Here is a 23,118-nt window from a genome sequence, read left to right as displayed (position 1 = left end):
GTGGTCTAGTAGACACACAGCACTAATCCTGGGATTTATGTGAAGGTTGCCATTCAAGTACTCACCGCTTTAGCTGTGTTCAACTCCAACTGCTTTACAGAGCAATCAAAGGTGAAAGTAAATAAAAATGCAAGGCATCTGTAGACTTCACAAACATTTTCTTTAGAGTAACAGTTGTAAAGGGTCCAATAACAAACTGAACTCTGCAGAAGCATGTCATTTCAATAACAGAAAGAGAGAACTGGATGTCAAGATACACACCGCAAGGCTTCAGCATAGAAGAGATATTCCTTTAGTTGATCAGCGTAATGCTCTTCCTCTTCTAATATATCATCAATAGAAGAAGAATACCTGGTAAAGCACAATTTTTGGTTAAAAGTGAAGCCCATTGGTTTGCCTTTACCTACACATAGCTACACACATGCACATCCTGCCCCCCTCCTCCCCATTTGTTGGCAGGATCATAACCTTAGAGTGCTTTTTATTATTAGATTTAAGAAGGTGCATTTTTACTCTGAACAGTTAATATAACCACTCCAGTGGGGCTGTTTCTTAAGATGTTACTACAATAAAGTGATAAATTGTTCACCAGTCAGAAGCTTCCTGCTGGAGATGAGGCAGTTTTTATTACAGGAAGAGAGGGGAACCCCCACCCCAACATAATGTATTCCTTCTTTTCAGCAATTTCCAACAAGCAGCAGCAAAGTATGAAAAAATTGTGCAAGATGAACAGCATTTCTAAAGTTTAGAGAAATGAATTTCACACCTTCTAGCACACCACAGGAACAATATGTCAAAAGGAAATTTCACATGGCTTCATTATCCAGTCCGTGGTCCTTGAAACAACGGAGTCTAATGCTGCACCTCACCCTGCAGGATCCAAGTCCTTCGAGGTATGTCTACAGTGCATTCCCAGCACTGCCAGGGCCATCCACTCTTGGGCACACTCCACTCACCTAGGGTCAACTTGCGGTGGTAAAGCTGCTTTAGAAATGACCCTGCATCACACTGTCTCTGGCCTGCTTGCAGAGGCCGAGAACAACTGTGGGTGTGCCCCAGAGCAACTTCACTGCTGCATCTCTAGCTTTAAAACTCGTGTGAGTGGGGGATTGGCAGTGCCAGAGATACAGGGTAGACAAACCCTTCATTCCTCAAATAGCCATTTCGGCAGCACATGCTGAAAGGCACAAATGCAAAATGGGGAGGGACTTGCAAGGCTGCAGTACTGCAGAGATGGACAAGGGGGGGGGAAGATATAGTGGGGTCATGAGCTGAATGAATCAGCATAACTTTATTACAAAAAAAGCTAACAACACTCCTGCTAATACATCCCAGGATGCCGGCTCACATGCACACAAGTTGTGGGAAGCAGTTCTGCTTGACTCAGCACAAATGAAGCAAAGACACTCTCATGGACCCAGAGGGACAGATTTCCATCTCCAACTCCCTCTGTGCAAAAATGAAGTTTATTTCCTACCTATGGAGATTTTTTACCAACTTGAATTTTCCCTGAGCCTGATGAAGGGCCTTTGAGCCTGACAGCTTGCAGAAAGACTTTTTTTTTTTTGCAGCTTCCTAGTTGGTCTAATAAAAAGGTATCATTTCTGAGCCAAGAGTTCTAAATTTTTGCATGTCCAGTTTTGGGCACTTCATTGAACGAAAACCATGGACAAAAAGGAAAGCAACAAAAAATGAATAAGAATCTAGAGAACATAGCCTCAAGAAAGTTTGGAGAGGGAGGAAAATCCAAGCAACAGACTCCAAATACAAAAGATGTTATAACAAGAGGATGGTGATCAATTGCTTGTCTTAAAAGTTAGCAAGAACGTTCTAATAAGTGTAGTTATGCACCAAAACAAATGAACTACAGAGGCTGTGGACTCTGCCATTGTGAGCTTCCAAGTGCAGGTTTGAAAACGATTGTTTGTCTATGGATTAAATAGAAACAACCCTGCCTTGAGCAGGGGGCCGCATTAGATGGCCACCTGAAGTCTAGCCCTACTTTCCCATCATTCAATGTCCCAAACAGAAATGGTCAGTTGATCTGCATTACACATTTCTCAAGAGTGCTCAGCCTTGGCCTCGTGCCGTGTCCACTGCAATCACTGGGAGTCCTCTCACTGCTGTCACTGACTTTGGTAGAAATAAGAATTTAGCTAATAAGAGATTTTTTAGGGTAGATGCCACCCTCTTATGAGATACCAAAGCTGCTCTCTTAAAATTTGGACAATACTTATTATCTTTTAGGTAGCATACTAGCTTTCAGTAGGTTCCTGTTATCTGGGAAATTAGTGTTTTGAAGTACGCTCAGGGACAGGAGCGTGTCTGTACAACGGTTACTGCACGTATCTGCTTGCTTATGTTTTGAGTTACGTCTACTTGGCCTACTGACAAAAATAAGTTTTCACTATTCTCAGCAACCCAGAGCCAATAACTGGAGATGAATGGATTGCATTATATACTACCTCAGGTATCCTCAACAAAACTGCCAGCTAAGTTTGGATTACAGAATCTTTGTGGCTATTCCTGAAGCATTTAAAAAAAAAAAAAAAAGCCAAAATAAGTAACAGAATAGTGTCATCTATCACCAAGTTCCTTTGACTCCCTGCTACTCCTTGAATGTAATGCTTTACACACTGCAAGTCCAAATAAAGGGACACACAGCAGTGAAAACAATGGGGCCCCAATCCTCATATTTAGAGCTTCTGGGCACATGGCACAAAGGTTTTTAAAAGACAAACTACACCTGTTCATAGTTTTCTTCCTAAACCATAGGACCCTAAAGGACCAAGAGCAGTTGATGTCAGACCCACTGGGATAAACTGTTCTCAGTGAGGAGGCTCTCCATTAAATACAAGTCTGGGGAAGAACTGGTAGAGGTTCCCAAACAAAAGGGAACAGGGAATGTGATAAGGAAGAGTTGCAAGTTCCTCTCTTGTGAGCACTGGAGAGAACAACTATGACTGTTTAGACCCACACTGTCAACAGGGAAGACTAGAAGAGGACTATGGTTTAATGGGAGCCAACGTGGGCACCTGAAGCCAAAAAAAAATAAGTTAAAAAGAACAATCAGTCCTGTAAAGGAAAAAAGTATCCATAGTTGCAGCAGGGCTGCAATATACTATTTATTAATAAACCAGAGCTTGGGAGGGGGGGAAGGAATTCTGTTTTGGACGCTCATATCCATGCATTCATTTCACAGAAAGCAAGAAAATTAAAGAAAACAAAAAAAAGCGCGTCCAACACAACTTTGTGAAAAGCTACCATAATATAACAGTCATCATCAACAACTTGATTTTCTGCACTGAAGCATCTGTCCTCTATCCTCTCCCCCTTCATTATGGTGCTCAAGAAAGAAGTGTCAGCTTTAATCGTTAAAAGATTGCTATGATGTCCAAACACCCAATAATACATGTCAAATACATGGCTTTTAAGAAGTAATGCAACCACACAAGCCACATTTCAATTATTCTCTCTTCCAGTTTAAAGACCGGTTTTAAAATAAGCCAAAAAAATGCAAGTCAGCAGACGGGGTGAATTTCTAATGGCTAAAGGATCAGACTTCAGCTTCAACCAAGTTCATCAAGGGTAGATTCTATTGAATGTTAGCTCTTGTCACAAGCTAGCTCTCCAACTCAAACCAGTGCAAAATTTTTCATATTAAGACTTTGTGATTTGACAAGCAGTCATCAGAAACAGCTTCTACTATCGTATCTGAGCTCAAATTTGCATACTTTTGGCCAGTAGGGTTAAACAAACCATGAAAATCCCTTAAGAGAAAAGAAAATGCATAACAGTGAGCCTACATTTAGAAACAGCAGGACAAATGTTTAATATGTTAGGAGAGCTTTAGCTCTTATACTCCCCTCACAATCAATCAGTGGGAACTATGGAGCTGAAATCCTCTTGTATATGTTAAGTTATTTTTGATTGTCAGTTTTTTATTATGGAGCAGCAATGTCAGTTGAGCTGGAGCCAAGTATCTTTGAAAAGCAAGGGGTCAATTCATGCAGTTACTGACTGCAGATGGGACAAATCATGGTATTCATTTAAGCAAAAAAGAAAAAGAAACAAACCCCTTGAAATACAACAGTTAGGTTAGGGTACTAAAAGAGTTGTCAAGCTTTACCTTGTAATACAACCATGCCTACATAGTACTCTTTTGGGGTCTCTTTTGAATATTGAAGTTTTGTAATATCCCAAATAATGTGTTACACTAAAAAAGGTGACATTTGATTATACCACCAAAATTCCTAGCAAAACAAAGCTAGCACCAGTGGGTTATGTACAGACTAAATGGAGTGCACTGTAAGAGACAGCCTTGGAGGGGTACAGTATGCTCTTCCTGCTGAGAAGGAAGTCTGGTGGACCATGCTAAACTACTTCCAATAACAATAGGTTGTGAAGGGGGGACTGGATTGCCACTGTTTCTGACAGATCCTGGACTAATGAAGGGGGAAAAAGATTTGAGAATTGTGCCCTTGAACCTCACAACTGCTATGCTAAATTTCCATTGGGTTCTGGAGGCCACTTCTGAAGTCAACTAAATGATGGAGCAGAGAAGAAAAATTGGGTCACTGGAGGCTTCCTTTGACCATCACTCATTAATCTATACATTTATGACCATCACTCATTAAAGGTATAGAGATTGATATACCCTTGGAATCTCTTTACTACTGTTATTTAGGAGCTCCAAATACAAGTGCTAAGAGCAGAAGCCTTAAGTCTACCCTAAGAGCCCTCTGCATTTCTCCAATTTGTTGCTTTGTAACATGCAAGATGGTCAATCTCCACAAATGAAGAGGTCTGTTCCAACTCCCTTGGAGTTATTTTTAACTGAATAAACAACCAGAAAGAAGTGTTGGTAGGTCTAGAAGAAAGAGAAGGTTGCTTTTTGAGTAAGGCTACCTGCCGGACCGCCAGTACTTTTTACATCCTGTTTGAAAACTAAGCAACTTCTTTGAAACTGTTCAAACTTTGCCATACTGTAGTGAATACTCAACAACACTGTACTCCAGATTCATCTGTACTTTTCTTTTCTGAACACCAAATTCAGTCTATTTCTTCTTTTTTTCTTTTTCATTCTTTTTCTGGGGAGTCATTTCATGCAATAAGATTTTAAATATTTTGATTCTACTTCTGAACATTAACCATAAAATTATTTTTAAAAACATGGAAATATGTCCACATTTTATTCATAAAAAAAATTTTTTTTTTAAAATCACATTCTTACAAAAATTTTCCACTTATAAATGAATTCTACTTTATGAAAAAGCTTATTTAGCAGGTTCTCAAAAGTTCTACTTCATAGGCAGAATCTTCTAAAAAAGTATAAATGCCAAGTAAAACAGGGCAACAGCATCAGATTATATGGTTGCAAACTGGCATCGTCAAATTATGTCACTGAGAACTTGGTAGTAGGGCTGGAGTGTTGTCCCTGTGATGGTCCATGGGACGTATGAGGCAAGGGGCTTTGGTGACATCTTTTACTGGACCAACAGTATAGCTGGGAGAGCTGCTGGACATGTTTTTGGGCACCAAGTGCTCTTTCCTTGGATGACCTCCTATTGAATGACCTCCCCTCAGGTGACCTGGGGGAAGTTGGTCCTCAGCTCTCGCAACTATAGTTAGTCCAGTAAGAGATATCACTAAAAATCCTTGTCTCATTAGGAAATTTTTATGTTCACACAGCTTAGTTTTAAAATAAAATATGTTAGTTGAAAAATCTTCTGGCTCACAGTTCTAACCCTCAATTTAAGTTGCACAGCTCAAGGAAGCAAAAAGTGGGTTAAAAAAAAGTCACAAACTCCTCCATGACCATTTCAGGCTGGACATAAGGAAGAACTTCTTTACTAATCGAGCCCCCAAGGGGTGGAATAGACTGCCGCCAGAGGTGGTTCAAGCACCCACTTTGAACACTTTCAAGAGACAACTGGATGTTTATCTTACTGGGATCCTATGACCCTTGCTGACTTCCTGTCCTTGGGGCAGGGGGCTGGACTCAATGATCTTCTGAGGTCCCTTCCAGCCCTCATGTCTATGAAACCTATGAAAATTATTTTTCCCCACCAGTGACTGATACTGAAAGTGGAAGGAACCACAGGAAAAAAGTCTCTCTACAGTTTGTTCAGAATATTTGCTTTGCCGTTTTACTTTGTAACGTAGTAATTATCTGCTAAAACCGTATTTTCCGTTTCAAGGATTCTCTCCCCCCCCCGCCCCCATACATAACTACAATGTAATCCCATGGAAGCTAGGGTGTGTGCTTAGTACTTATCCCCATCTCTTACACCCACCAGTACAAACTGGTGCATGAACTGATTTTTAAGTTCACTAAATAAGCCTTGGCTGCTCAATAGTTAAAAAAGTTTTAGGTAACTTTTTTTTTTCTTTTTTTATTAAGTACAAATTGGTGTACCATCTACTGCATGGTGCAATGCACTGCTGTCAAAAACAAATGGATACCATCAGGTCTGCAGTGCATTAGTTTTATTCCAGCAGTTTTTGGCATAGTAGCTTAAAAGAAAAGCTGGAAGCATTCCAAACACTTCTATAGTTTCAAAATAATAATAAAAAGGCACCCCTCTGGCTCTCTTGAGACCTTTTGAGCTACTTAATACAGTACATGGACTCTAAAAACAGCCCACATCCAAAAGTCACAGAAATGTTGTATACTTAATAGTAATATCCCTCTCCCTCCAAAGTTTTCTCAGTACATTTCTTGTAGAATTTCCCCCCTTAATAAATGTACATCTGGCTTGCATCAAACTATCAGATATTCAGGCAGTACTTACACATCCATGTGATGGCCAGCGCTCTGCAGCCCATCCCCCATCTCCTTTTCTATTGCACTCCATTCACTTGAGAAAAAACAAATCAAATGAGAAACATCACACATGAAGGGTAAGGGAAGTTAATAAGCCGCATCCTGTATGTAGTTTCTTTCCAGGTAACATGAATGGAAATTACCTCGAAGTTATACTCTGCCAAGCTGTTGTCTTCTTCTATGCAGCATCATTGAACACAATGTAATAGTGAAGCTATCTAAAGCATCTTCCTCTCCTTCCCCCCCAGGCCAATTCACAATTTGAGTTGGGCATGATGAGAACCTTCTTTAGATAGTTGAGAAGAGTAAGAAAAATCCTTCGTAGTACAAAATGAGAACATAGAGCATGTTCTTTTGCATGGACACTTTTAGTGCTATTGCCCTCAGTACAAATTGCCAGAGGTTGTTATATCAAGTCTCAACATGGGAGTCAGATTTTTTAAAATAATGAATAAGAGAAATTTTCCACACAAGATGCTTAGTAGATAGAGAACTCCCATTTCATTAACTGGAAAGTGATTAGATTTATATTTAGATTAGATATAATAGAAACAATAGAGTTTCACTTACGACAGAGGCAGACTTAATTTCACTTTACAGAACGTTATTTGTTTATATACAACGAATAAAATAAGTTATAAAGACATCCAAAAACACAACACCTTCAAATTACTACAATATCCTGCACATATAAAATTGATTTAAAAAGACGGTGTGAGGGTAGAGCAGCCACCAGAACTGGGGTAAAGGTGGCAATTGCTTAGAAGTCCACAATAGATAAAGCTTTACACAAAAAAACCCCAACAACTTATTCCTGCTGTATTTGAGAGGAGCTGGCATATTTTTGCTTATCCTTGTGCAATTTATGGCCAATATTTTCCTGTTCTTTCACATTTTAAAGAAAATCTACTATGTTAATTGACATTTGTTTATCCTCGTGTTATTGCAAAACTACACCTAATTTAGTTTTAAACCCCCAACCAGAAGAGACATCTGCAACCCATTAACCTACTGAATTAAATTTAGCGCTTGAACTGAGTGTATAAGCAGGAGGTTCCCCTTAACCAGAAGTTGGATTCTTTAATTCTCCAGCGAGATGGAGAACTTGAACAGGCAATTCAATCCAAAAAGAAGAGAAAAAAAAAAACCAGCCCAAAAACCCAAGGTGAAAGTCTTAAAAAAAAAAAAAGGTGTTTAAATAGAATATTGGATATTATTGTTCATTTTTAAAGCATTAAAAGAGACCTGGATGCTTTTTCACAACCACAGGTACAATGCAACAGGTTTACTGACAGTTTAAAAAAGGTGGTATTCTAAAGGAGCACAGTTAAGAGCTGAACCAAAGAGAAACAAAAATTGTGAAGTATAAAGTAAAGCATCTTGTTGAGACAAAAATTTAGCAACCATTAGAGAGGTGTCAATTAAAAGGAACTCTAAAATTTACTGCTACTGTGTTAAGGACACTTTACAAGGTAAACATTTTTGGTATAAAACACAGATCAGAAACTTGCATTTTTCAAAAATAAGTTTAAGTAATGTATATGACACTTACTTACAAGCTGTACTTTTAACATCCATTTAAGTCTTACCTGAACACTCTCCCATAATTCCCATGAACTTTGTACACACCATATAGACGGTCTGCCACTCTCTAAAACATTTTATAAAAGAAAGTTAATTATGGTATAAGCCCATTTCTTTTAGATGGCATTTACTAATCACATGTAAGAGGATGCATCTCCCAATAAAAAACAAAAACGAACAACACAACATTGAATTATTGCAGCTCTAGGCCTGGATTATTGTTTTGGAAGTGATGACATACACAGATGAAAATGTTCCTTTAAAAAAAAGTTTAGCATAGTTCCTTGGTCTTAAACGATAAAAGAACAATACTACAAAACTGTGTGGGTGGGGGTTGTTTTTAATAGCATCAAACTATACTGCAAACTGCTTTTAAAGTATTGACAAGCAAACAAATTACTCAGACTGAAGAGGATGGAGGCGATTTAACACAGATAGCTGAGATGTGGCAACTGTTTCATGCATCTGCTCTGCCATGCAACGAGTGAAAGCTAATTCACACTAGTGTAGCAGTGGTTTCATTCAGGAGTCAAACTGCCCGTGTTAAACTTCCACTCCCCATGGGAAAACAAAAAAGACCAAGACATCAAACCAGTTACTGCAGAGTATCTGGCACACGCTAAATTCCCCCTTAATTACCTCAGCGTAATTTGTTAAATTTGTCCACATCCTTTGTGTTATGTGCAGAAGCAGGAGGTGTAGCAAGCTCCGTGCCTGGGGTGGGGCAGGGAGGGGTATGCCAACCGCTGGATGGGGGGGGGGAGGAGGAAGGGAAGTCTTACCTGCCCCTGCCCTCCCCACAGTGAAGGCAGCTCCTGCAGTAGCAACACTGGCTTGGGCAGCTGCATCCCCATGGTACAGGGAGCCAGCCCTGGAGTGCCATTCACTCCCACTCTCCCCCAAGATATGCTACCAGGTGCAGCCATGTGCCCAATGTGGCATTCTGCTTGCCCAACTCACCCCCACACCGTCCCCCAGATATACTCCTGGATGCAGGGATGCACCTACCCAGCTCCTATGGCCAGACAGCACAGACTTCCAGGGGAAGGGAAGGAAAAGAAAAGGAATGCAGATTCTAGTGACCCTTCACAGTCGGTGCTGGTGCCCCATTCATCTGCACCCTCCCCAGTTGCATTAGACTTTCTAGAGAGGTCTCTGTCAGCCCCTCTTATTTAGATGATCAACACTGGAATCCAATCCGAGGGGCAATTCACTTCACCTATCAAATCCCTAAGCAGTTAGACATGATGTAGATGAAGTACATAAAAGTGTACATGAAAACAAGGCCAGGCCATCACTTCAGAGTTGTGGCAAGCCTCCTCCTACCCCTCATTATGCCTGGCTACCTCCCTACACAGTCCAAGACGGGACTTTGAAACTAACAAAAATCAAGTTTCTGTTATAAAAAAAAAAAAAAAATTGAAACTTTCCAGGCTTCTCCACATAGCGCAGACACAGCGCCATTTCTTTGGCATTTGTTCATTTCCCATTCTTCACTGTAACAATAAAAAAGCCCATCACAGTGCTTGCTGACAAAACCAGAAATCAGTTCACAAGGTGAAGAGTCAGAAACTGTCACCAGTATTGCAGCACAGGCTATAGAGGGGTTGCTCTTTTCCTTTTCTAAATTCAGAAGCAGGAGCTGTTATTGCCTTTTATACTTATCTAAGCACCACTAATGTACCCAAAAATTAAAACAGAAATGTATAAGAATCAGTTACGTGTCAGAGGCAAAAAGGAAATAAAGTTAGCAAACTGCTGCCCAACTCATACATGTGGTACATGCAGGAAGGTATTGTTACTGGAACGCCAGCAATTAATCCTCCAACATGCTTCAGCTTGACAGGGCAATCAATTACCATCCACTTTTGAAGCAGTTTCACTCCCCCACCCCCAACAAAAAACCCCAAAAACCAAAACCACCCCTGTTGAACATGCTAAGAACTAACATCATGCTCCCACTTAAGAGGAGGAAAGCAATTGCAATCCCCATCTCTTTAAGCTTGTGTTTTTAAATCACAGCCAGCCTGATCGCCCAAATCATGTTAAAAGAACATAAAAATAAAACTGCAAGCTGAAAATAATGTGGTGAGGAACACACAGTTTCTGGCTGAGTACACACATTCAAGTAATCTGGGAGAGTTCTCCCAGGTTTGCTCTCCTGGTAGAGAAACTTACCCAGAGACACCTAAACAGATATTCAAATGCTTAATTTCCAAGCAAAAGTTTGCAGGGCTGATGCTGCCCAGCTAGGGGAAGTCTGTGCAGATCTCGATATGCTCTGCAGACTTTAGTCTGCCTGGTGACAGGTCACAGCAGTGCATAGGGCAGCTCTGACTGGCTGACCCAAGGTGCTGAGAATAACCCTGTTTCCCTGAAGCTCAATGTGGGGATTGCGAAGGGGGAGTGTTCTGGAGCAGCAGAGTCCAGCAATCAATACATTGTCTCCGAGGACAAGGCGGGAAAAGCTGGAGGACTATGTTCTCTTCTGAGAAGAGCCATGGCATACAGACAGTTGCTGTTCCAGGAGAAACTCTGCTGGGAGTGATTTAACCCTGGTTGGTCTCAGTTATTGCTCTCTTGGAGTGGCCATTTCTACCCTGGGAGAAAAAGCCTGACCATCTGTACATTTGCAGTTTCTCCTGGGAGAGTAGTGACTCTCCTAGAAGAAACTGAATGCCTGTCTGAGGCTTCTGTGAATTCACAATTACAGGCTCCAGCAGAGTGGTATAATAAACCTGTTTCAAAAAACCTCACCCATTCATAATGCCTTTCCCACTCCCCGGAGTAGGCAGGATCCTACTAATCAAGGGAGATTTGACTTTTTCTAGAGGAGGGCTTTTGGGTCCCTTTTTTCTCCCCCTGCAGCAAGACATCTGGGAAAAAGAGCAGCAGTGCTCTCCTGTTCTTCTGTAGATCTGGCTCATACTGCGAGTGACACACTCTATACCAGCAGTTTCCAACCTTTTTTCATTTGCGGACCCCTGAAAATTTTTCAAAAAAAATGGAGGTGTGACCCTCTTTGAAAATTTTGAATAGAAGTGCAGACCCCTTTGAGTTGCAAGCGTGGGCATTAACACGCTTTTGATTGATCATAGTCAACTTTCACAGATCCCTTAGATAGTCTACAGACCCCAGGGACCACAGGTTAAAAATCATTGCTCTACACTTCTCAATATCACCGAGTAATATGCCCTTTCTATTGTACTTTCCATCAAAATCTGCAGCATAATGGGGCTAGATACATTTTTCCCTCATTATACATCTTGACTGTTATTTAAGGACTGGCACCAACTCCTCAACTTTGAGCCCCAAGAATCTACTGTCCCACAGAGCCTCATCCACTCCTAACCCCAGTTCCCCCAAGTGACTTTCATGGGGCTTTTAAATTTCCATCCTGCTGGCCAGTGGAGTGTAAGAGTATTCCACAACCTTGGATAAAACAATGAATCAAGCAACAGCTTTTTGAGATAAAACTTTGAAGAGACATGTACCATTTAGCTAGGAAGTAGCGATACAAAAAGTTCTCTTTTTCCAATCATGATCAAACCATGACTAAGGTCAGCCCAAATACAATATTGCAGCCAAACATTTCACACTGCTTTACACTCCAGGAAACACTTAAAAACACCTTTTCCCTACAAATGTGTTTTATAAAAACAACTTCCCACTGCCAAAACCTGGGCACTCAATTTCAAGTGAAGAATATATACACCAGTTCTCTCTCTTGATTAAGCATGAAATGCTGCCTTATAAATATATTATACCATTTGTCAGGACGCACATGGGAAATACTTACGGCTCTGACTCGCAGAAGGTGTGATATGACAGACTGCAGTTCATCGCTGTAGTGTTTTAGCTCAGTAAATCTCCTGGGAGGAGGAAACAGATAGTACATCATTAGTGATCATGAAAGCAAGCTTTCACAAATTGTAAGAGAGCCACAACACAATAGCTGGTGACACTGAGCCTGACTTATGTCAGAAGTAGAACTAGCTGAGGATTCCTAGAAAGGCGACTGTAGAGTCCAACTCCCATTTAAACAAATAACTGCAACCATGAAAAAAACAAAACAAACAAACAAAAAAACGACTGTGCCTTTATACAAGAAGGTTTGGATTAACTCATGACATTTAAGAAATAAATATAAACTGCAGTTTTTCAGTGTCTTTCTTTATAGCACTTATGAAATATTATGAGATGTCTTTTCTGACTCTTTAAAGCATTCCTGCCATTAATATGCAACTCTGCTGAACAGATTTTTATGCTTACTAATGAAAAGTCTTTAACATTCTTTTGAAGCCAAGAAATATTAGTTTATACAACAATATAGTACGTTATCTACACCAGGGGTTGGCAATGTTTTTGGGCAGAGTGCCAAAAACACTTGCAACCTCGACTTGTAAGACGTTGGCATGCCAGAAGTGAATAGTAGAGGAGCCTGATCCTTGTTGTGGCAGTACAACCTTAGCCCCTTCCCCGAGGTGTGCGCGTTAAGCAAAATGCTTGTGTGTGCCACACTGATACGTGTGCTAGAGGTTGCCTATCCCCGACTGACCCAAGTGAAGTGCATGGCAGGCCCTTTTCCTTTCCTTCAAATCAGTGATGCCTCAACGAAGATGGTAAAGGAGTTTCTGTTGATAACAAAAACACACCAAAAAAAACCCAACAAACAAACAAACCCCCCCCAAACTTTTGACAGTGGGTTTTAAGCTGTGTTCTGTGAAACCATGGACTCCCACATGTCAAACTGGGGGTTCTGCAGGTGATGCACTGCCATTGCCAGACTGGGTTGGATGGGCTCCGGGTCAGCTCTTTAGCATAGGAGGTAGAGGTCCTGCAGCTGTAGTGGCAGCAATACAAAACGAGTTCTGTGACTTTAGGAAGTTTGACAACCATTGGGAGATCCAACGTTTTGACAACCGTTGGGCAATCCACCAAAGGTGCTGAAGAGCCAATATGCCATGTTGGATGCATACCAGACTCTAGTATACCCAAAACAGTCTTTTGCAGACTACAGCTACGTTATAACGATGTTTTTGAAAGACACCGGAAGAAGAATGACATCACAGCCAAACACGGCGAGTCTACCATTTGAGTTGGAGGCTACTGTACCAGATTATGAAAACCACAGATCAGAAGATGACTACATACACCAGAAGTTACCAACCCCTGGGTCGCAGGCTGGTACTGGGCCGTGAAGGATTGGCTGCTGGACTGGAAGCGACCGGCATACCACGGACCAGCAGCCAACCCTTTTTTATATACTCGGTATAAAAACGGGTTGGCTGCCAGTCCATGGTACGCTGGTCACTTCCAGACCACAGTCTGCTGGTCCACAGCCTAAAAAGGTTGGGAACCACAGCATATACCATAAAACGTATGCAAGGTGTGCAACCAAAACCCAGCTGTACTGAGGAAGGGACCTTTTCAAAATGCATCTCTCTCAGGCAAGTCAGTGAGGCACACTTGAGCATGCTTGGTGGGGAAATGGTAGTGGCTGGCAGCCATGTTGCGTTTACCACCGAGGTCAAGTAAACCATCCTAGCAAGCAGGATGGAACATGTGGGGCAGTTAGGCCCGAAACCGAGTGTTTCAAGAGAACTCTGTGAAGGGTGGTTGACTGAAACAGACTGAATAGGGCTGGGTAAGCTCTGGCTCCTGCTGGCAGAGGGGTAACAAATATGTCCAGCTTGACAGGGACTGAAAGATTGGGATGAATTTCAATTACTTCTCTCTCAACCAAAGAAACCTGCATCTTGCTCCAAGCACCTGCTAGGAAAAGAAAAATAAAATAGAACAGAAGAACAGGAGATCCACCCAGAAAAGGTGGATTCAATCTGTGCCAACTGAGAACAGCTCTTGGAGGTTTCAACAGCCCCAATAAGAGGGCAGCGGATCTTACGTAAGCCAAGTTTTAGACACCAATATCAAGAACTAAGCATTAAGACCCAAAACAAAGTGAAAGCGTCCAGGAGCAGTTGGTACCCCTCCGCCTCATATTCCAAACCCATAAAAGGGGGCATTCTCAGGGATGCTGAAGCTGGTTCGCTGCTTATTTGCCATCAAGGAGCAATATAATGTACATGTATTATGATTTGAAATGTTCTCATTTATTTTTCATTAAATATTTGTTGTTGCAATAAAAAAAATAACAAACGAGAAGTTCAAAATTATTAGTCACTGAGGTAAATTCAATGCCAAGTACCCTATACTAGGTACTGCTAGGGGAGGTTTTCTATGTATGTGTGTGTATATATATAATACTGAACTCAGAGCAGTTGTGCACTTAATATCGCATAATCCTTATACAGGAACCATCAGAAAGTCTAAACCTTATGCAATTCATTCCTACTGATCATGTTTTCTGCTGGAATTGGACCAAACATGCCAGTGACATTTCACCTCCTGTGTCATGCCTCTGTTTGACCATTTTGTTACTTTATTCCTCAATTATCAGTTAAAATTGCTCATCATGAGCAGCCCCTGCCAATGCTAATGTGTGGGGCCTTATGTCCAGGCATCTCAAGAACCCTAAAAATGTCACAACAGTCTCCTAATGGCTGCTTCCAGGCACAGATCTGTTCAATGACTTGCTATACCATCTCTAAAAGTTGAATATTTATTTTGGTGCAGTTCAGCAGTTCAATACAAATATCAAAGGCCAAGTTTCTCTATTTCGCAGCCTTACACGGTACATGGGCATTTATTCCACGAAGAGTAAAAGCCAGGAATAGAACGCAAATCACTGAATGATCTGTCAATTATAATTAGCATGGAAAAAAGCATGTCCAGATTTCCCCCCCCTCAAATTGATACTTACAGCTAAGTTTCTAAATCAAATGAATTTAAGCATCTGCAAGCATGCTCAAGTAGCCCGATGTTTTTAGCAGAACCTGCTGTGTGAAGTCAGATAACTTAGTTTTTTACTTAAGAATTCAAAAGCTAGAATTAAGAACTCCCCTGCCCCAAAATGGTTCAAAATGACTGCCCAAAGAAAATTGCTTCTCATGACATCTCCTGTAAAAACACTGGCCATAATCCTGTAAAGACATTTCCATAATCTTGCCATGTCTAAAAGGAGCATCCTTCTACATTATAGGTTAGATGTGTAATGTCTTTCATAACTAGCAGAGAAACTATAGCTAAAGAACAATTATCGTCACTGGTCTACAGTGGGGTGTAGATGGCCATCCTTTTAATTCACATTCTGATAAGTATGTGCAAGGGCAGTGAATTAGAGAACTGCATCATACATAAATGGCCAAGGTATTTCACGTATTTAAAAACAGAAACAGAAGCAAAAAAAACCAAACAAACCCAAAAGAAACCAACAATCAACCAAAGATTAAGAAGCCTGCCCAGTACCCCCCCGCCTCCGCCCCCAAAATAGAAAAAAGGAACTTGACATATATTATGAATCACACTGTAAACTATTCCTCTCCCCACAAAAAAACCCAAACAAACCAGATTTTGAGCAGGAGTCAGTGGCTCAAGGAACCACTGGATCCAAGCTAGACCCATCAGGAAAGGGGCACAGTAGGCAAATGCAGAGGGAAGAATCCCTATAGTTCCCCCACCATACATGCAGACATATGCTGGGAGAATCTCATGCAGAGGGATCCCTGCAGCATGCTTATCATGCTGCCATGCCCAGTCTGCAAACATGGAGGGGGAGATCCCCAGTGAGAGTTCCCTCCCCAGGAAGGCCTCTCTGCAGGTATCTCCTGCAGGGAGATTTCCTTGTGCCTTGACACAAGCGTGCCTGAAGCAGAGGGTTTCCCCCACTTTCAGACTCATGCCCCAAATCAGACACAGCACCCATAGCCATTTTCCCTGTGGGATCAGGTGCTTGAAGCCCCAGGAGAGGCAGGGACAACGGCTCTGGCAATGGTGGTAGACATCAGTGAAGTGGATCAGTTGTGCAACAACACATTGTGGCACAGTTAGTCATGCTCCAAAGACTAGGTCTTTATCCAGCTTTTGCAAACATTAAATCAACATCTTTTATAAAAAACTATTCAGGTGAGGAATGTCCTGCTCTTCAAAGAAACGGCATTTTTGGGCGCTTTCCACTGTCCTTTATTGGACCTTTCTTAATGAAATTTACACTGTATGGTTAATTTTTCATTCTTGCCAAGTATACAGAACATACTGCCATCCAAGCCAGTAGCTACAAATCAGTAAGGGGGAGAAAAAAAAAAAAAGTCATCTTACTTGTCTGGGTTTTTCACTCTGAAAGTTGCACTAAGAGCTTTTAACCTGGAGTCTGCCTAAAAAAAAAAAAAAAGAAGAGATAGTTGTATTACATTCACACACATTTAAAAAACAAACAAACAAACACAAACATACACTGTAAACTATTCCCTCCCCCCCTTGCTTAAAATTATATTATATATAATATTTCAAGTGGAAAATATAAATTTCAGTGACAAACAATTTCTTATCTCTGACAATAGGAGAACTAAGGTTTCTTCACAGCATACTTCCTTAATCTGGAAAGTGAAGCAACTAGTATCAGGCTGCTTTTAGGAAAAACCATCACTAGGTGACAAACAATTTTGCAAACTAGTAAGTAAACAAAATCCAGCATCATTAAACTAGTATAATCCTAAATCCCAGCAAAATGTTTCTTCTTAAAAATGTTACACAAACCATAAAATTAAGATCTACAATGCTACATTCTTTTCAGATGATGCAATTAGGTATAAGACCATATGGACAAGCTATTTTATATATTTTTCAAACCAAATAAAACCAATGGTGGAAGTGACCTCTATATGCTCTGCATTACTTGAAACAGTTCCCCAGTGAAATCAAATTCAAATATATGGTGTTCTCTCATTTTAGGAGTTACTTCAGGAGGTGTATGTATATTATATACATTATATATAGCCAGCTTTCACTGCAGTGTTCTTTTTTAATAGCTAGGAATCTGCTATTCTGGATCATTACTAAAAAAGTTCAGTAACATATTTAATGACAGCCAGTTGCTTTAATTATATCCACAAACACAAAAAAGTCACTTCACTAGTGCCTGCAACAGAAGCATGCAATCCTCAGACACCGGTTCTTGCATTTGCAGATAAATTTTTTAAAACTGTAGAATTTACTATTTATAGAGTAACATCCTTTCATTTAGCATTAATATTACAGTAATACCTGTGGGTCCCAAGAGTAGCATAACCATGAATGGAGGGGACATCGGGCAAGCAGCCTCAGGCACTGCCTTTTTGTATGTGAGGGGGAAGAGGGGTGGAAAATAGCAGCTGACCACATCACCACCACTGGCGGTAACACAGCAATTGCTGCCCCGTGTGTCGCAGCTGCCCTGCTATGCCTCTGGATCCCAGGCACTGAGGCTCCATTGTGCAAGACACCGTACCTAACAAAGACAGTACTTGGGCAAAAGTGCTTACTAAGCATTCACCTGATCTTCAAGAATGTTAAAATTAATTAAACATCTTGAGTGAATTCAAGTAAAAATAACCCTGCAACGTGGTCTTAGTTTACTTTTGCTTAGTGCACCTATAGTGGCCATAGCAGAAGCGCTCGCATTGAGGCCCTGTCAGATTCTAATGAACTTGCAAATTCTGCTAAATTTGCATCAATCTCAGAGAGGACACAAGCAGCAGCAGCAGCAGCTTTTTGTGACAATTCACCACTGTATCATCTGGCACAAAGACTTTATAGCACTGAACCCCATGTTCTCCATTAGAAGCCTCTCAACTAAATTCTGCCATAAGACCGATACCTCTTCTTGCACAGTGTCTATATAACATCCATGTTTGAATTTCACTCTAAGATTCTTAAGGCTGAGACTGCTATAACTCTGTAGAGTACCATGCACAGTACCAGACTTCAATTAAGACTAACTTGGCTATTGCCTTGGAGTGAATAGCTACCAATGAGATCATATAAAAGCATTAAATCAAGAGGTGAAAAGAAAGGGGGGGGGGGGGGTTACCTGCCAGGAGTCACCTCTACAAACAGTCCCAACATCCCAGAGTGACACTGACAACTCAGTCTCCCTCCAGTCACTTCATTTGTAACCAGTTTGAAAGAGACTAAAATCAATTTGTTCCTTGCAGGCTAGGCACTTTTAGAGAAGAACCGTATATGAGCCATGACGCCTCCCATTTGTTATCTTTCAAAACAATGTGATCACAACCAGGGGAAGCCTACTGCACTATAAATATTAAACTAAAGCAGTGTGGCAATTCTAGTCAGAAGAGGCCAAAAAATAAACTCCACAGGTTTGACGCTGGACTTGTATCTGCTCAGCTAGCTCACTGCCATGTCTACAGTCTAAATTTTGTTCAAGCATAGCCAAAACTTTGGGGCTGGAAACCATCCTGCTCAGTATGTGGTAGAAAGAACATGGGGAGCACTTAATAGGCTCAGGGTCTGCTTTTTAGTCCTAAAGGATGATCCACATCCTAGCCCCAAGAATGATGGTAGGCTGCTACAGAGAATCAAGTCAGTGTACTTAGTGTTGAAAACAAAAGTAAATGTTTTTGCCCAAGCAGAGAAACTAAATATAAAAAATACACTCTAAAGGTTTAACAAAAGGAAACCACAAGGCTCCAGGCGCTGATATTGTACAAGATTTTCATTTTATTTTTCTGGAAGAAGCTATACCGAAACAAAACCAGCCATGTATAGTTAGACAGCTAGAAAGCAAAAATGGGGCTGATCACACCTTACATTTACAAACTAAGATAGCATCTAATCAGAATTCTTTATTTCTAGTACTGTGTTGCTCTTTGTGTTCTTTCTGCCTCCATCAGAGATTAGCCTATATTTTAATGCAGATGAGCCAGCTACTTGGAAGTGTGGCTAAGCTCGGTAGCCACACTTCCAAGTTTACAAGAAGATTGGTCCATTTCAATTGTATACAATTGAATTTGAGCTTTTCCTGGGAGCTCAATGAAAGAAGCTTTCCATCATACCTTTCCACTATTCAATACAATTAAGTACCCCATTCCCACCCCGACCTTGCTGCCATTAAAATAAAACAATACACAACACAGGCTCCCACAGTGCGATGTCATTCAAAACTGAATTGGCAGAGTTTACTATCTGAATGCTTTGAAAGTTGTGAAGCACTTTCAGTTATTATTAACTCAGTGATTCAGAACTCGTTTCCACATTTTTAAACACTTAAAAGGACTAGTACAAAGACACCTTTTGAGAAACACTTGAACTCAAACAGATGTTACAGCTATAGACCAGTCTAGAAGACAATCAGTTAAAAGTGTGGTCACTCTTACAATTCAAACACCTACCGAGAAGAACCATTTCCAGGCTGTTTATATCTGCTTTTGTCAATATTGTACAGAAAACACTTGCATCTCTAAAACGTTTCATTTTTCTCTTTTAATAATCCACTCTTCCATTAGTTATGGTTCCACTTTTTTTTCCTGGAATACACAAGCTATCAGAGGCAAGAATTTCAGACTCCACCTCCTTGGGTGATGGAACCCAGCCTCTCTTCCATAAAGAATGTATATCTTCCTGTTCTGCATATTTTTTCCACTAAACATTTGCACTATTCCTAATCGCTGCACGGAAAAATCTCATTCTCCATTACCCGGTTGAGTTCTCTATATGCTTCAGTGAGTACAGATCTTATTACAAGTTTATTTGAAAGAGTCCATTATTTAAGACTCCAGTGCAGTAGGCTTGATCTTATCCTAAAGCAGTCTCTGTTAAGAACAAAGTCCCCAGAGAGACTATTCTCATCTTCACAAGCTCTGGATCTTCACGCTCCAGAAGTGCCAATGCTCCACTTTCCGAGAAACTGTTGTGACAGACAAGGAGCTGCTATGTAAGAGTGGCAGAAGAACTGTACGTGACCTGGTCCGGGAGGTAAAGTTATTGCTTATCTGTGGCAAAGTTATTCAAATTTCCTGTATGACTGCATTGGTCTAACTTAACGTGGGACTGCTGGAAGAACAAACAGAAAAGCAATGCAGCAGATCTAGATAAGGACACTCCAGGACCAACTGAAAGGCAATAGGCAAGACGTTAATTTTGAAAAGCTTGTTTCCTCACTGAAGCCTCATTTTGACAGTCAGTAGCCTGAGAAACAAACTAACTTTTTGAGAGTTCATTTGAAGGAGAAAGGACTGTTCACAGGCCAGGGAGACAGGCTGATTGAGAAAGGCATTTTGCCTAAAATTAAAAAAAGGTCTTCCCAAACCTAGAGAATGGCAAGCCTTGGAAGAAGCTGGAAATGCATACCTGCCACCCAGAGGCATAACTAGAAGATCTGCAGCCACAGCTCCTGAACCTGGCAAGCATTATTGCACCCCCAATGGTCCTATCTGTCTGCTGTGCTGCAGGTTCCCAAAGCATGGGGAAGGAAGGGAGACGCATGTGCAGCACCCCATCCCTCCCTGCTCAGGGCTACTTCACCCATCTACTCCGGCTCACGGACAATCCGCAGGGGCAAATTTGGCAGTGAGGGTAAACAGGGAGGGAGAGAAGAGAGCTGAGCTCGGAGCAAGGAGGGCTGGGGCACAGAGAGATGGCTCAAAGGAAACGTGTGGCAGCAGGTGGGAAGGACCATTATGGGGGTGAAAGAATGTCATCAGGATTGAGAAACACTAAGCAGAGCAGCCAAGTGGAAGAGATGCTGGCCTGCAGAGAATTACAGGAAGCACTGCCTACGAGCTATCACCAGGCTCATTCTGGCTCCCTGCCACTGGCACTGAGAAGAAACTAAGTGGCAGTGGAGGTTGCTCCACCTTTTACACAGTGGGGAAGCCGAGTTGCCAAGCTGCAGAGGGCACGTGCATAAATTGCTAATAAAGGGAACATGTTCTGAATTCCTGCACTGAGTGGGCTGGTTGGTGTGTACATGTGCAAACATTCAAAGAACTGCCACCTCCAATTCTTATGAAAGTGATATTCAAGGCACATTGCGCTGTCACTCTAATATTACTTTAGAGTCGTAGTCGTTGTCCCTCCTCCCTTACTTCTGCATTTTTAACATTCAATGTGTTGCAGGCTTTATTTTATTTTTTAAATTAAAAATAAAATAGTTGCAGTGAAGGAGGGGGACATGGTAGTACAGCAGGAGGACGTTGCAGCAACTAGGTAATGGCGAGTTAACACACATACATGCACAGAGGTAGTTTTGGATTATGGGATTTGACTGTTAACAGGATGTGCCTTGCAATTCAAATTCAGTTGTTAAAACCTCAAGATTAACAGAAGCAGATCACACTTTGTTTCACGCTTCTTGACAGTACTTATTTTCCAGTAAACTCACAGTTGAAAGGCTTCTAAACAACCAAAAAGAAAAAAATACAGGATAAAAATCTGGGCATTTATACTCATACCTTTTAGTTCTTGGATGTGCCCGATTAATTGAGTCTGCTCTGCACGGGAGCTGACACACACCACGCTGAGCCATGTGCAGTTGTGTAAGTGGCAAAAGTGTGCATCGGCACAGAGAAAGTGGCAGTGGTGCGCTTTGTAACTAACATACCTCTGAGGTCTGTTAGTTCAAAAGCGCGCTGCCGCCATTTTCTCCGTGCCAACATGCATTTCACCACCTATATAACCGCAAGTGTTGCAGCGCCAGGCACTTTTCAAAGTACCTAGTGATGTGGAGCTTGCACATGTAAAAATGCCGAGTTGAAGGCCTAGATTCATACACACCATGTCATTTTGCACCTGCAGGTACATTGGTCTTCCACCAAAAAGCTTGGGTCAACAACTTATTATATACCAATGCTTTTCCAATGTAGCAAGGTACAGTTTGGTCACCTGTTCCTACCAGTTTTCCATTAGCTTTCCCTTCCCCCTCTACTAACTACAGTCAGTATCTAGGCAGCATTTCACTGGAGTGTGTTCCTTCCAAATCTTTCAGGATAGATACCCAAAGTGCCTTCTTTGAGAAGTCAGAAGGTCATGCTTTCCCTTCAAGGGTGTACTACAGCAACTCTCTCAAGACAATTTAAGATTCAAACTGTACTTAAAAAACAAAAAACAACTTAACAGAAATTTTAGAAAACAAAATTATAATTCCAGAGAGCTAGTCTGAGACTCAAAAAGTGTTAGGTAAGATAAAACTAATCCAGAATGAGCCTAGGCAAATCAAGTCTTGCATTTCCCTGAGGCACTGCCTCAGCTCCCATCTGACCGCTTTAGCTACTTACTCTGGCAGAAAGACATTCAGGTTTTGGGCATCTGTTTCTATTCTGTTTGCACATTCTACCTTTACATCTCATAATCCTAGTGTCAGAGCTAGTCCTTATGACCATCCTTTGAGAGGCTGACTGCTCAAGTTGGCAAAAACCAATTTTGTTTCCTTTTAAAATTTTACCAGGCCCATAATTCTATAGGTCACACTTAGTATTAAACACTGTACCCACTGTCTATCAAGAGCTTGTGATTTTTTGTCTTTTATATTAAAGTTATTAAGTCTGTGTGGACTCTGAAGTAGGCTTCTTTATTGTGATCAGGCTACTTCACAGGTCTTGGTCCTTTGCCTGACAAATGCATAGGAAAGTTACCTTCAACTGAAATCCAGTTTCATTCACCATTTCCTTCCAGCCACCTTCCTAGAAATAAGAAAAAGTTTCACTTAAATAAAATTTACTGTAGAACCTGGTGTGACAACTCCAAGATCCCATAACAGAACCATTTCAAGGCTGAAAGGAATCTGGAGGAACCCAGCAAAGGACATGGAAAAG

At 41.1% G+C, this 23,118-nt stretch overlaps 1 protein-coding gene across 5 annotated transcripts in view; it reads right to left on the bottom strand.

Annotated features, from left to right (window-relative positions):
* The window catches only part of SNX4 (sorting nexin 4), a 48,438-nt gene that overhangs the window by 7,892 nt on the left and 17,428 nt on the right, over window positions 1-23,118 (bottom strand). For 4 of the 5 annotated variants that reach the window (XM_059727448.1, XM_059727452.1, XM_059727451.1 and 1 more), the window contains exons 5-10: window positions 22,939-22,986; window positions 16,628-16,683; window positions 12,210-12,282; window positions 8,416-8,477; window positions 6,795-6,860; window positions 262-351 (exon numbers count right to left, since the gene is read on the bottom strand). In XM_059727448.1, the coding sequence (XP_059583431.1) occupies window positions 262-351; window positions 6,795-6,860; window positions 8,416-8,477; window positions 12,210-12,282; window positions 16,628-16,683; window positions 22,939-22,986 (395 nt within the window). The remainder of the gene's footprint in view (window positions 1-261; window positions 352-6,794; window positions 6,861-8,415; window positions 8,478-12,209; window positions 12,283-16,627; window positions 16,684-22,938; window positions 22,987-23,118) is intronic. The other variant, XM_059727449.1, reaches the window with a different exon arrangement.

Source organism: Alligator mississippiensis, chromosome 4 (genome assembly GCF_030867095.1).
Source record: "Alligator mississippiensis isolate rAllMis1 chromosome 4, rAllMis1, whole genome shotgun sequence".
NCBI lineage: Eukaryota > Metazoa > Chordata > Crocodylia > Alligatoridae > Alligator > Alligator mississippiensis.
This window is presented reverse-complemented; position numbering and strand designations above follow the sequence as displayed.